The following is a 14,018-nucleotide window of genomic DNA, read 5'->3' as shown; positions in this document are numbered from 1 at the left end:
TTGATTAAGGACCTACTGTGTGCTTAGCCTTTTGCTTACCCAGGGGAATACTGGGGCCAGGGCCAGGGGTGGAGCAGGGCTGGGCTCCTGAGGTCTGCCCCCCTCACCTCTCCTGTCACCTCCCTCCCCAGGGTTTTGTGGTGGCCATCCTCTACTGCTTCCTCAATGGTGAGGTGAGTCCCCCCCAGACCTTGGGGGCCAGGGGCCAGAGCCTGGATAGACCCAGGGTCCAGAAGCACTGATGAGATATGAGGGGCAGAGCAAAACCCGTTAGAGCCTCAGTGTTCCTCAGGATAGTATGTTGGTGGTGGCACCCAGGACCTTGTTAGAAAATGCTGATTTCAGGCCCACCCCAGACCTGCTGATTTAGAATCTACATTTTTAAGAAAACCTCCCAGGGGATCCATGTGCACATCAGTTTGAGAAGCGCCTATGTTAAATGGTTGGGTGCGGAGTGGAGATGGATGCGGGCAGCGGCAGAAGGCTGTCACTCTGGGGCCCTGGCTCCGGGCTATGAAATCCACCTTGTCGAGTTCCCGTGAGGAGAGCAGGGATCAGAAGAATGGAGGTAGAGCCGACCCCAGGCGGCGTGCCCCTCCCGCCCAAACGGCCTCCTCAGAGCCTCCTGCTCCCGCCTCCTCCCCCACCCCCCCCACCTGGGTCTTAATTTTACTTTGGTCCCTAAGCGGTCCCAACTGTGCACCACCCAAGGCGGCAGGTCTCTCACTTCAGACTGCCCCAGAGGATATGAGTCGCTGGCTCAGCACCACAGATGGAGGGCAGCCTCAGCAGCAGCAGAGGAAGCCCCGCGGGGCACGCCTGACCACCCTTCCTTCTCCCAGGTGCAGGCGGAGCTGCGGCGGAAGTGGCGGCGCTGGCACCTGCAGGGCGGCCTGGACTCGGATCCCAAATACCAGCACCCGTCAGGAGGCAGCAACGGGGCCACCTGCAGCACACAGGTCTCCATGCTGACCCGCGTCAGCCCGGGCGCACGCCGCTCCTCCAGCTTCCAAGCCGAAGTCTCCCTGGTCTGACCACCGGGGACCCAGGGCGGCTGCGCCCGCCCGCACCCCAACCCCTACCCCGGCGGCACCGGGGACAGAGGCCTGCTCGGACGAGGCCGGCCCCAGCCCTGGGCTCGGAGGCTGCCCCGGCCCCCAGGTATCACGGGCACGGGCTTCTTTGGAGAACTGTGCCCTTGCGCCTGCATGGAGCGAGGAGGGGCATAGATCCGGAAACCATCTGCAACCTGGGGCGCTGGGGGCTCCCACCCAGCAGACGTGGGATGGAGCTCAGTCATCAAACCCCTCCTCAAAAGCTCCCTCCGCCAGTAAAGGCGAGAAATCCGCATCTTTTCACCTAACTCCGCCAGATAGCTCTCAAGTTTAGAGGAAGGCAACCGCTCATCCCCAAACAGTCTGAGGGGAAACGTGGTGTGATCCAAGGCGATCAAGCTCTTGTCCCTAGAGGTCACCCCGCCGCCACCTCGACAGTGCCTGAAGTTCCGCCCTTGCCGTCAAGTTCCTCTGGGTTAAGCGTTGCCACTGAGGTGCCGCTCTGAATATGCAATCCCGCCCACCCCTCTTGGCTGCCAGCCCCTTGAGGTGGATGAGTTTCTCTGTCTCAGGCAGATCGTCTGTGATGAGGGGCTTTAGTTTGGGGAGCTCAACTGTCTTCCCAGTCCCCGCTGAAACGAAGTGTCCCAGGGTGGCTGCAACAACTCAAGGGGACTGTCACCAGCCCTACACACCCCTACGGGCTGTGGGAGCTACCCGCCGCCGCCCTCCCACCTGCGTGCCAACCACCAGAGCCAGGCTCAGTGAGGCGCCTCAGGGGCATCTTGATGCTCACACTGACCCAGCAAATGCTCCTATCCACAGATCAGGAAACCGAGCTCACAGAGAGCAGGTGCCTCACCTTGTCATGCAGACAGGATTTGAACTCAGATCTGCCTGATGGGACAGTGAAATCACTGACTCCTAACTGCTGCCTTTTATATATAACAAACTGGTCCTCATGGCTATTTGTATCACCGCTATTATTACCACCATCCCTATAACCCCATTCCACCCGACCCTCCCTGCAGTGTGGCTGAGGAGTCCTCCAGCCGTGTATCATCCGGACAAGAGCCTGGTGGTCACAGCATCTTGTGGGTGCCCTGCACCCCTGTGGCCACATGGCTTCCTGCCCATGCCCCAGCCAGCAGATCCACTCAGGACTGCACACAGGCTTGTGCGACAATAAATGGAGGTTGAATCGGCTTATTCTCCCTGGTGGTGGTGGTTCCCATCTGGCCTAAAATGGGGACCTCCTTCCAGCTTGCAGCCATCTCCCCCCATTCAGAGAAGTGGGGGTCGAAATCATCACTGAAACCAGACACCACCGCCCCTCTGGCTTGGATGGGAGCCCTGCATTTCCATGTGAGGAGTGCACAGCTCTGAGGGCCTTTTCCTTGTATCTCACTGAGTGGTATCCTCTCTCTTCTGAGTGTGAGGAACATATACCTGGTCCTCTTTGTGTCCCCCAACCCTAGACTCAGCCAAGAGGAGACAGTTTTATTGAGAATCAAAATGAAGCAGCAGATAGAGCTGCCAGTGGTCCCGGGAACAGTTAAGGAGGAGCATTTCACAGGCTTCGGCCATTCCTGCAGACAAGGAGCACAGGGGGTATGACTGAGCGTGTTCCCATGGCTCGGAGTCCCACCAAGAGGAGGGGGGAGCAGACAGAACAAACATCATCAGAGCCGGTGACTGAGCAGAGACAATACAACTAAGAGAAAAGTTCAGACACAGGGGCAGTAGGGTAAGGTAGATGACGTCAGCCAGCAAGTGATGTACCCCAAGCTTTGCCTGAGCTGACCTCCTTGGCTTCCGCTTCTTGAAAACTTGCAAGGAGTTTGTCTTACTGCAGGAGCAGTAAAGGGATGCCAAGCTGGTAAAAAGGAGGTCAGAATGGGCTGGCAAAGGCTCAGATCTGCCTATAAGTCTCCTTCAAACTCAACACCATCCCAGGACCCAACACCAAGTGACAACCCCAACCCCGCATACTGCAGAGTCTGGGGTGATCAAGCCAGGACAAAATTGACTGTGATCTAGGGCAGGGGTAACCCCTGGCCAATACCTTTGGCCAGTGGGCCAGCATAACCAAGAGTGGCACTGTCTCATCCACATTCACACCCCATGCCCTCCCACAGCACGGCACGGTAGGCTGTGGTGGGAGGAGGCCATGCCCCTAGCTTTGACCTGAGGCACTCTCCAGCCTGCAGAGAGAGCATTCTCAGTGCTGTACCTCCTGTGGCTCTGCCCAGGCCAGTGGTGGGGACCAATGAAGGGCCGGGGCTGGAGAGCTGGTCTGGGCACCTGGAGTGCCTGGGGCTTCTCCGTTCCTCCCTGAGAGTCTCACATCCCTTCTACCCCAAGGCCTGATGAGAGATGGGCACAGGCAACATGGCCATGCTCCTCTCGCCTGGCTGGGCAGGTCACTCGTCACCTCCCGTTTCCTGCCTCCCCTTCTCTACTCAATGCCTCCCTGAACTGGTTCCAGTGGCTTTGTCCACAGGTAGAGTTTAGAAGACCCAGCCCTCATCTTTTAGTCCTGATTCTACTCAGACTTTCTTGAAGATCATGAGCGGGTCCCTGTCTCTCTCTGGGCCTGTTTTCCACCTGCACAGTGGCCGGAGGAGGGATGCTGGATGACTTAGCCTAGCTCCTGGTGTGAGTGGCTGGTGAGGAGTAGCTGTGAAGAGCCCTCTGCCGCCCTCTCTGTCCTCTGTGCCTGGGGCAAGGCAGCCCCCAGAGACGCAGTCCCAAGCCGTCTGGGGACTGAGGAACACCCGCGACGGAGGCTGTGCCAAGAACAGGCTTAGGGAATTGAAGGATGAGCTCGGTCTGGTGGAGAGGGAGAGGGAGAGGAGCAGCAGAATGGGGGGAGGGGGGACGACTGAGCCTAGAAGCAAGGTGTTTGCAAAGGAAAAGGCAGCACCCTACCTTCTAGAGCAGGGACCCCAGACCAAGCTGGACCTGGCCCATCCTCCACAGTGCCTGAAATGCCGCCATTCGTGAGTCAGGACCTCAGGGTGAAGGGAGAGCCCTGGGGAGACGAAGAGGGTTATTAGCAAGGAGGGTGGGAAGTCAAAGAAACAGAGAGAGGCTCAAGTCATGGATACCAAAAGGGAGCACAGGGAGCCGTACCCTGAGAGCTGGCAGCGGCTGGAAAGCCCAGTGCTGGGCACTCAGCAATGGGGAGAAGCCAGAATACTGGCTCAAGCCAGCAAGGGCCGTGGGCAGACATCCCAGTCTGCCAGTGGAGTGGGGGTGACCACAGTGTAATTTCTCCTGTAACCCCCCTTCCCTCCAGCTCCTTGGTCTCTCTTTTACCTTGCGTGACACAGATCAGGCCAGACCAGCTCATCTCTACCGCCATCTAGTGGGTACCTCCAGGACTTTGCCAAGATTGACCTTGGTGCCAAACCCTGGGCACAGGCCCCTTCCCCAGAGGCCAGGCGATACAGAGAGCAGGCGTCCCTCAGTTTCCGTTCAGAGTGAGATACAAGGGGGAGGGGCTGGTCAGGCCACAGGACTGACGACCCCAAGGACATGCTGGGACTAAGGAGACCAAGGACCTGGCCCTCAGACGACCTGACCTCTGTGACACACAGCAATCCTGCCTCAAACCCACCTGAGACCCCAGACAGAGCTGGGCCTCTGGCTGACCAGTGCTGGCCATTGCCCAAGCCCTGACTCCAGTCCCTGAAGGAAAATCCCCATTAACTCAGGTGGGCACCCCCTGGAAAGACAAGAGCGAGGAGCCTGCCCCATCCTAATGCAGAGGGCCACCACTGAGGCAGAGGCAGAGGGCACCATGCAGTTCCTACCACTCCAGGGCACGGGCTGCCCAAGAAAGGAGGATACAGCGAGCAGCTTCCCAGGTGAAGAGACATCAGGGTGGTCTCTGAAGACCAGGTAGAGGTCTCAGCGTCCCAAGGCAGCACAGCGGGTACCGGGGACAGCTGAATCCATACAAGCAGGTGCCAGGAGCCCTTTGCAGCAGGAACCCAGGGAAGGCTTCTCAAATGAAACCAAAGGCAAGAGGACAGGCTTGGAGCAAGTGCCCCTGGCTGCTGAGAAGGGCCCCAGGGGCAGACCAAGGGAAAACTGCCAGTCCACCATCCAGGTGAGGGAGAAGTAGGGGGTGGGTGGGGAGATGACGACTCAGTTTGGGACATGCTAAATGTAATGTCTGTGGGGCATCTGAGGAAAGCCCCAGGGCTACTGAAATCAGGGTCTGAATTGACAAGGTCCAGGCAGGGAGTGGGGAGACCTGGGCAGCCCCCACAGGGGAGCCCCCAGGAACCTCCAGCTGGTGTGCTAGGCTGGGTGTGATGAGGAGTGAGTGTCAGCCCTTCCATTCCCACCACTTGCCCAGGGCCTGTTTTAACGAGCAGTGACCCTGCCTTCCCCAACCTCCCCCCATGTGGGAACAGGAACTGCTCTTATCTCTCCAGGGGGAGGGGGCTGGAGCCACAGCTGGCAGTCATTAAACACCCCAATCAGGCCGGGATGGTCAAGATATTAATAGCTAGGAGTCAGTGACCCTGGAGACACAGCCTCCCAGGAAGAGGGACAATAACCTCCGCACGTCATGGGGATGAAGACAGGTCAGGAGGCCATCCTGGCAATGCCCCAGCCTTCACACAAGACAGACCGGGTAATCAAAGTCCAGAGAAGGGAAGGAACTTGCTTGGATCACCAGCAAGTCATCAGTGGAGCTTGGTCTTGAACAAACCCCGCTCTAAGAATCCCAGAGCCCTGCCCCATCACTCTCACTGTCAGAGGTGAGAGCCACTGGGCATGCCATATGGGGAGATAGCTACCGGGCAACACCTAATCTTTAGTCTTGATATTTCTTTGTTGTGTAATTTTTGCATTAGTTTTTATTTTTTAATATTACATTAAAATATTATTTATCCTGATTACTGAGGTTTTTGCCACCTTGAATTTTGCACTCAAGGCAAGTGCCCACTTTGCCTCACCCTAGTCCCAGGCCAACTCCCAGAGGTACCAGCATCCCAGAGTCCCAGCATGTCTTCATGGAAAAAATTTTGAAGAGCTCTGAGCCATCCTTTGTGTGGTTCATGGGGGAAGGGTCCTGCCAGGGTGATGCCTGCTAGAAGTAGGCAGCTCCCAGGTTAATTCAGTGACTCAACAATGTCATTGCAGACACAGGTGTTTTCTGTCTGTTCACTCTGTCATCCTGAGTATGTTGACTTTCATCCACAGACTTATCACCTCATGACTGCAAGATGGCTGCTGCTACCCCAAGTATCATGTTCTCACAGAACCCCATCCACTGGCAGGAAGATGAATGTTTCCTGTGTGTTTCCTTTTATCATGGAAGAGAAGCCATGCCAAAACCCACCTTCTGCACACTCTCCTGAGGCTACTCGGACAGAATTAGGTCACACACCCAAACTCTAACTGCACCTTAAAGAAGGGAAGTTATGTGATAAGGAAGAAGGGGGGATGGCTGTTGAGTAGGCAACCAACAAGTCTTACTCACAGTCACTTTTTGGATGTCTTTGGGTAAATGCATAGTGTTAAAGATTCCTTCCACCTATACTACATGTGGAGGTATTTTGTGCAGAAGAGATTTAATGTAGGAAATTTAATGTAAAAAGGCTTGGAGGAATGGAAGTTAGGGCATGCTTCTACTCTTCATGATCATACCACCCCAGCTGCCAGCCTGCAGGAAATTTTTGCCAACATCCTAATTGCACATCCATTAGGCTGGTGACAAGAAAGTGGAAGGAAGTGTCCGGCTGCTGCAGCAACTCATGTCTGTCAGATCCCACCGAGCCAGCACCTCGGGGCAGGAAGAATGGCCTCGCCTCCCTTCTGCCTTCCAACTCTCCCAAAGCGCTTCCCTCTGGCAGAGCTGAAGTTGCACCCAGATCCCTAGCAGCAAGAGGGGCTGAGAAGGGTAGCCCCCAAAACACAGGGGACTATGGGAGGGGCCAGACAGGCATGCCAGGTGCCAACAGATCATTTCTAGCACAGAGCAGTGGTCTTGCAGCCTGAGTCTCCAGAAAGTAGGGCCTGGGACAAGAGCCGGTGACCAGGAAGCAGGAGTGCGAACAGAGGAGTCTAAAACAGGGCAATGAGCAGAGCCCAGATTAAGGCTGCTCACTGAGCTGGTCGCTGTTGTGGCAGCAGGAGCTCATTTCTCCTGGGACCCTCTGAGGAGCCCACAGAACACGCCTCAGACCCAGCCTCCTGAGGGACAGGCCAGCATTGACTGGGGCTCCCACCATCTATTGCTCAGGGGCTGCCCATGCTGAGGCCCTCATACCTCTCGGCTTGGCACGTGTGAGTGTCCCACACCACAGCTCGGAGGCACTCTGGGGCAGAAGGGGACAGCTCTGGGGGACAGATGAGGTGCTGACTGGCCGGTACTCCTGGAGGAGCTTGCAGAGGCAGGCCAATCAGACACAAGGCTGAGAGACTGATTCTGGCAGCACAGAGAAAGAACCCCACAGAGGTCCTGGTGCTGCTCCCCGTGACCAGGGCTCTCATGGACGCTTGCTGTGGCGGGAGCCCTGAGCCTGCCCTGGCCAGCCCAGCCCCACACTGGATCACTCGGGCCCCTCACACCCCTCCAGTCTCAGCCATGGCTCTGTCCTGCCTTGGGGGTGAGCTGCCCTCACTCACCATTGGCTATGGCAGTGCCATGACAGGCCCAGCAGTTCCAGCTCAGCAACCAACCTCTGCCCTGTGGCTTGCCTGGCAGGGCCACCTAAAGCAGGCTGGGACCCATACCCTCTTCATGTTCAGGTTTCAGTTGTTCTCCCATCAAGATTCCCTTGCAGAGGATGACCAGGACACGTGTCTGAGGGCCCTTCCCCTCCCCCGTCTCACCACCCACTCGCTGAGAGTGGGCTCTTCTCCCCCGCTCCCGCCTTCCTTCTAAGACAGCATCCACCTGCCCCAGGCCTTCCCTGGGTCATCACGGTGGAGTGGCTTCAAGGAATAGTTTCAGGGCTTAGGGGGTGAGAATGATGTTGGCTTAATATTTTTAGAATAGGAATGCCATTATATTCAAAGAGCAAACAGTCAGTGAACACTTCCTATGTGCACACGTGAATGCCCTGAGAACACAGCAAGGGCCCTGCCCCCCTGGCTGATGCTCTAATGGAGGAGTCGGGCAGTAAATGAGGAAAACGAGAGAAGAGAGAAGGCGAAACGCAGAGCTAGAGTAATGGTCAGAGGAGGTCTCCCCAAGGAGCGGCACTGGGGCAAGAGCAGGTCATTCCCTTTCCTGGTCATCACGACTGAAACCATACTTATCACAGCTGGGGCCCAGAGACCTCGAAGTCCAAGTCAAAACATGCAGTCCCCTGCCTCTGCAGCAGCAGCCCAGACAGGATGTGAGGGGAACATACAGGGGCTTGGGGCCTTGGCGCCATGAAAATCTCCCCAAGGTGGGGGCTCTAGGGCTTACCCTTGCCCAGCGAGTGGGAGATGCCCCCAGATGCGGGAGGCCCATTTCTTGGGCCCTCTGTTGCAGAAGTGACCCAGCACACATATTCCCTCTGGGCGTGTGGACCAAAAGGTTTCCTTCCCACCCCTTTCAGTGTCCTCAGTGCCAAGTGACAGAGAACAGGCAGCTCTTGAAAAGACTAATATTTACTCTTCAAATGGGAGCTGGCACAGGCTGTTTCCTGTGACTGGAGTCTGGCTTGCCCCGTGGGATGGACACAACAGGAGGCACTCCAGAAGACAGGCACATGTCCCCTTGGACACCAGCATCCAGGCCGAGACCATGTCTTCGAGATGGAGACAGCATGCCCCAAGGTCCCATCCCACACACTCTCCGAGTGCACACCGTCACTGTGGGATGCTGTCCGCCCGGGCCCTATTGGACAGCCCTATGAGAAAGTTCATCTTCATGCTGGCCCTGTGTTCCTTGCTCTGGCCCTTGCTCTCATCCCTGGGGCCTCAGGAAATTGGTCCGGAACAACCCCTTAGAGTAGCGGTGGTCCTGGTCTCCTTCAGATGCCCCAGCCCCAGCCCCGCCAGCTTCTCTTCCCCAGGCTCGCACTGTCGGCTCTGTGACCAGAACAAGCTATGTCAGGGGTGGAAGGCCTTGCTGTGGGGGCACCTCTGTCTCCTGCAGCTGTGTCCTTGTCCCCATGAGAGGCCTGCAGCTGAGTGCCTCATGTGGGAGTCTCCGCCAGGAAACTGCTAGCCAGACACACTGGGTCTGGGAAGGAAGGTCCCCAGCGGCCAGAGCCGGCTGTCATCTCTGAGTCTCCACCCTCGTGGGTTCCCAAGGCCCTTCTGACTATTACAGGCACTGGCCTCGGCTTTGGTCTCCCCGCCTTGTGCCCACTGGACAAGCCCTGGAGGCTTAAACACACTCTGGCAGCATGTGGGGCTTTGCAAGGAGCCCCCCAGAGGCGGCCTCCTCAGCTTCCTCAAGTCCAGTCAGGGCTGCAAGATCTCCAAGGGCCTTGCAGGTCCCCAGATTCTCCCAGGGCTCTGACCTAACTTATGACTCTGGCAAGCCCTCTTTTTTCTTTTTTTAATTCCTTATTATAGATCCCTAACACCCATGCTCCTGGCCCCTTGGAGGTAACCATTCAGATTTAATTAACATGGATCTCTTAAAATACATTCTTAAAAAATATTTTATCATTTTGTGTGCATATATTTCTAATCATATAACTGTTATTTTTCACTCAGTTCTACATTTTGAAAATCCATTCATGCTATGCTACATTTAAATCTGGTACTTCTGCCGGCTGTATGGTGCTCGGTGATGAGCCTGCACACTTTATCTGTCCATGATAGACACACAGATTGCTTTATGCCAACACAAATAATACTTCAGTAAAATTTATCTTCATACATGTCCCATTAAGGATCTGTGTAAGGATGTCCCAGGGACATATAACCAGGAGTGACATGTCTACATCATGAGATGTATGGACACTAAATTTGGATAGGTAGCTATATTAATTTGCTAGGGCTGCCATAATGAAGTACCAGTATCTGAGTAGACTGAAGAACAGAAGTTTATTTTCTTGCTGATTTCTGAAGGCAAGAAGCCAGAGGGCAAGATGTCAGCAGGGTTGGTGTCTTGAAGCCTCTCTCCTTGGCTTGAAGATGGCCGCCTTCTCACTGTGCTTTGCCATGGTCTGCTCTCTGTGTCTGTACTTACTGGACACCAGTCATACTGGATTTGGGCCCACCCATATGACCTCATTTTACCTTAATTACCTCCTTAATGGCCTTATCTCCAAAGACAGCCACATTCTGAGGTCCTGGGGTTAGGACTCCACTATATGAATTTGAGGAGAATACAATTCAGCCCTAAACAGTAGCATTGCTCTTCATACTGGCTGTACACCAAGCCCATTATATCCCCACACTCCCTCCAACACTCAGTGCCATGCAGCTTTCTAAGTTTTGCCAAATAGGCATAAGGTGATACCTTACTATTGTTTTAATATGCATTTCTTTGGATTTCTAGTGATTTTTACCATTTTCATTCACTTGCTAGCTTTTTTAGTTTTCTGCAAATTGCTCATTTTTCTGTTGGGATTGCTGTCTTTCTTGCTGATTTACAGTAATTGCTTATATATTAATTCCTTATTCATTACAGACATTGTAAATATCTTCTTCCATTCTTTTAAATTTACCCCTGAAATTCTTATTTGTGTGTAATCAAATTCATTAGTCAGTTTGCCTTTGGGGTTGTCTGTGCCTGTGACATTTTTGTTTAAGAAGCACTTTTCCAACCCAGGTAACAGATACTCTCCTTCATATTCTCCAGTGAACTTTACAGTTTTTGCCTTGCACACCTGGGCCAGTGGTGCCTGCAAGCTGACTCAGCAGGCAGGGAGCACCTCCCTGCCAGGGGAACCCAGATAGGCCCCTTCTCTCTGAGCCTCACACATCCCCACCCCACACACAGTTTGGCAGCTTCCAGGCAGCCCTTCTGCTACCTGCCCCCCACATATGGGTAGAGCCTGAGAAAAAGGAAGGCAATTCATCAGCCTGAAGGGAACCCAGCTCCCCACCCCCTAGCACAGAAAGGGCACCCTTCATGCACCAAGATCCCCTTTTATTCCTTGTGGGTGCTGCCAATAGCAGAAAGCACCTTGCACCCAGCCCAGGGGACAGAGCTCCAGGCAAAGCTGTCACTGGCTCCCTAGGACAGACCTCAACTTCCCCACCTGAGCAAGGTGGTTGAACGAGACGGTATCTAAAGGCTTTGCTGACTCCCAAATCCCAGAACCCAGTAACTCAGATGTCTGTTTTGGACGTCTCTACCCTCCTCCAAAAGATGTGCATTCAGGACAGATGGTGGAGAGAAGCTTGGAGTATGCATTCCCCAATGTGTTTACAGCATGGTCAGGAGAGGTTAGTGCAGTTCTTTCCTTTCTGGGAATTTTATCAGCTGCTACAGAAATGTTCTCTGCAAAAGGGCACACTCCCCGGGGCTGGGAACCCGACGGTGTGGCTGGCAGCCGCGCCCCCTGGTGGCCATTTTGTGCTGGGGCTCATCCTAGGGAATGAAAGCTCCCTCACTCTCAAGAGCACAGACAGGAGCCCAGAGCCAGGAAAGTGCCTGCCCAGGGCACATGGCCAGGCGGGGGCAGAGCCGGCATAGGAGGCAGGCCTCCCAGTCCCCAAGGCAGTGCCATGACTGTGATTTTGGTTTTTTCAAGGTCTTCCCTGGATCCGTGATTGCATTCCATAGTCTGGGGATTAGTGTTGAAGACTATTTTGAGCCCTTGCACCTGTCTAGACTTCACTGAGCAAGAGGACCTGAAGTCCACTTCTCTCGACACTTCCCTCTCATTATGCCAGGACCATGGCACACTGCCTAGGAAAATGGACCCACAATTCACAATTTTCCACACAAACACACAGATTAATAAGCACCTTAGGTTTATTCTCCTCCCACTTCTGAAGCCACCTTATTTAATTTATATATACATTGTATATAAAGAGCTAAACAACATTCTTTACATACATAACACAAGTTTAGGCTTTACTACTGTGAGAAAGTTTGTTAAAACATACCTATCATTTACTCAAAATAGATCTTTGTTACTACATGAAAACAGTTAAGAAGCTTGTGTCACGGCAAGCATTCAAAATGAGCATGTGAAGTAAATGGTTTGGCCCTGGCTAAATTAGCCTCAATCTTTTATGCTCTTAGTATAAAAGTCCATTAAACAAAACAGAATCCTGGGGGGTCAAGTCATATGAATAATTCATTAAGTACTTCTGAAGCAACCCTGGAATCATATATAAGTTGAAGTACATATTTATCAAGCCCAGGTTAGAGGAACAAAATGGATTTGATAATTTTACACTAACTAAGAGACTGTGGGCAGTAGCTCTGCCGTCAGTACACACAGACAGATGTTTCCATATCCGGCCATTCCCAGATTTCACTGGCAAGCCCGTTCCACAGGTTCCCTGCCAATGATGTTTCCCCAGCAACAGAAGTCTGACATCACTGCTCCAGATGTGAGAATCAGAGCTCTTCTCATTTGGGTCAGGGATAAACCTGAGGTTTGGTGGAACCAGAACTGGCTTCCCTGGCCCTGGAGGACTCAACAGCAGTGGTATCAAGGGCTCTGTGCCTGGATAGGCAGAAGCCAGGTCCAAGAGGAGGAAGAGAGGCTGCTACCTTTCTGGAGTGAAGGAATGAGGCCATGTACCTTGCAGCATCACAAAAGGCCCTTTTTGTAACAGCCAGAAGACATGGCTGCACCCTGCTGCCTGAAGCATGCAGAACGTCTGTATCAGGTAAACTCAAAACCTTTCTCTTTCTGCACAAGAACCAGGGATTCACCCAGTGTTCTCCTCCACTAGGCTTTTGTCCTCATGACCACATGCCAGGAGAGCAAGTTGACCTTATCCTATTTCCCAGATGAGGACATTGGGCCACTGGGCCATGACTCGCCCACTGTGGTCAGGACCCAATGGAAGGGCCAAGCTGATCTCCAGGCCTCCCGGCCAGCTGACCAAAGTATTCCTTCCCCCTCGTCTGCTCTCTTTTCCTCCACCATTATGAACAGCCACAGTCCACATGTGGAGTGTTCCTGAACCTGGGCAGGATTCTGTGTAGAAACATTTGGAATGTGAGCAATGCAGAGCAGGGGTGCACATGTGGTCACCATAACCACTCCCATCCTTGCAGCTCCTCACCTGTGCTGCACTGTGCAAGCAGCAGGTTCTCTGAGGGCCACCTGTCTGCATTTTACAATGAGTGACCAATCCTTTCAAGGAACAGCAAATGGCAGCCCTGGATGAAGGTACAGCAGGTGGCCCTGAAATGCCAAGGGGCGGCTGCTGTCTTACAGCAGATAGAGAGTCCCCAGCTCTGCTCCCCAACTATCCCCCACTTCCTGGGCTCCAAACAGCAGGCCTTGCTGGCTGTCACCTTTGGCTGTGAGCAGTGCTGACCACTGAAGTGCTACTCTCCTCTGAGACCCAACTCCTAGGTGTGTGCAGAGCTCATAGGGTGCGCAGGACAAGGGGTGGGGCCTCAGCGCCATCTGCTCCTTGAAGATCCTGTACCCACCCCAGCGATTACAGTTAAAGGTGGCCTTCCTGTCCCTCCAGAAACTCCAGTTTCAGCGGTGTCCCCAGGGATGGAGGGTGTGGGACATAGGTGGAAAGAGGCAGGAAAGACCTGGAGAATGGGGCACCTAGAAGATGAACAGGGAGCTCAAGGTGAGGCTGGTAGAAATGATGAGTAAGTGTTTTCATTTCAGCCTTCCTTTTAACACCCTTTTTCCCACCCCTTAAGTAACTTTAAAATGTTGGGCCTTGATTCAGAGTGCCTATCAACAGAGTTCAGGGATCACAAGGGCACAAGACTGCAAAACCAACCCGGGAGCCCGGGAGCACATTCCCTCTCCTGCAGGCAGCAGAGCCTCCAGTGTCCCAAACAGGCCCTGACTTATCTCCCCCCAGGAAACAGAAACCAGGAATGGT

General features: G+C 54.0%; 1 protein-coding gene across 14 annotated transcripts in view; it reads left to right on the top strand.

Moving 5' to 3' along the window:
- Window positions 1–2,260, top strand: part of VIPR1 (vasoactive intestinal peptide receptor 1) — a 54,656-nt gene extending 52,396 nt beyond the window's left edge. For 10 of the 14 annotated variants that reach the window (XM_057497493.1, XM_036897171.2, XM_036897161.2 and 7 more), the window contains 2 exons: window positions 132–173; window positions 843–2,260. In XM_057497493.1, coding sequence (XP_057353476.1) covers window positions 132–173; window positions 843–1,034 — 234 coding nt within the window. In that variant the 3' untranslated portion in view covers window positions 1,035–2,260. The remainder of the gene's footprint in view (window positions 1–131; window positions 174–842) is intronic. The other 4 variants (XM_036897170.2, XM_036897169.2, XM_036897166.2 and 1 more) reach the window with 1 other exon arrangement.
- The last annotated feature ends 11,758 nt before the right edge of the window (window positions 2,261–14,018 follow it).

Source organism: Manis pentadactyla, chromosome 1 (genome assembly GCF_030020395.1).
Source record: "Manis pentadactyla isolate mManPen7 chromosome 1, mManPen7.hap1, whole genome shotgun sequence".
NCBI lineage: Eukaryota > Metazoa > Chordata > Mammalia > Pholidota > Manidae > Manis > Manis pentadactyla.
Note: the sequence above shows the minus strand (reverse complement) of the source record. Positions and strands in the feature narration are given on the sequence as shown.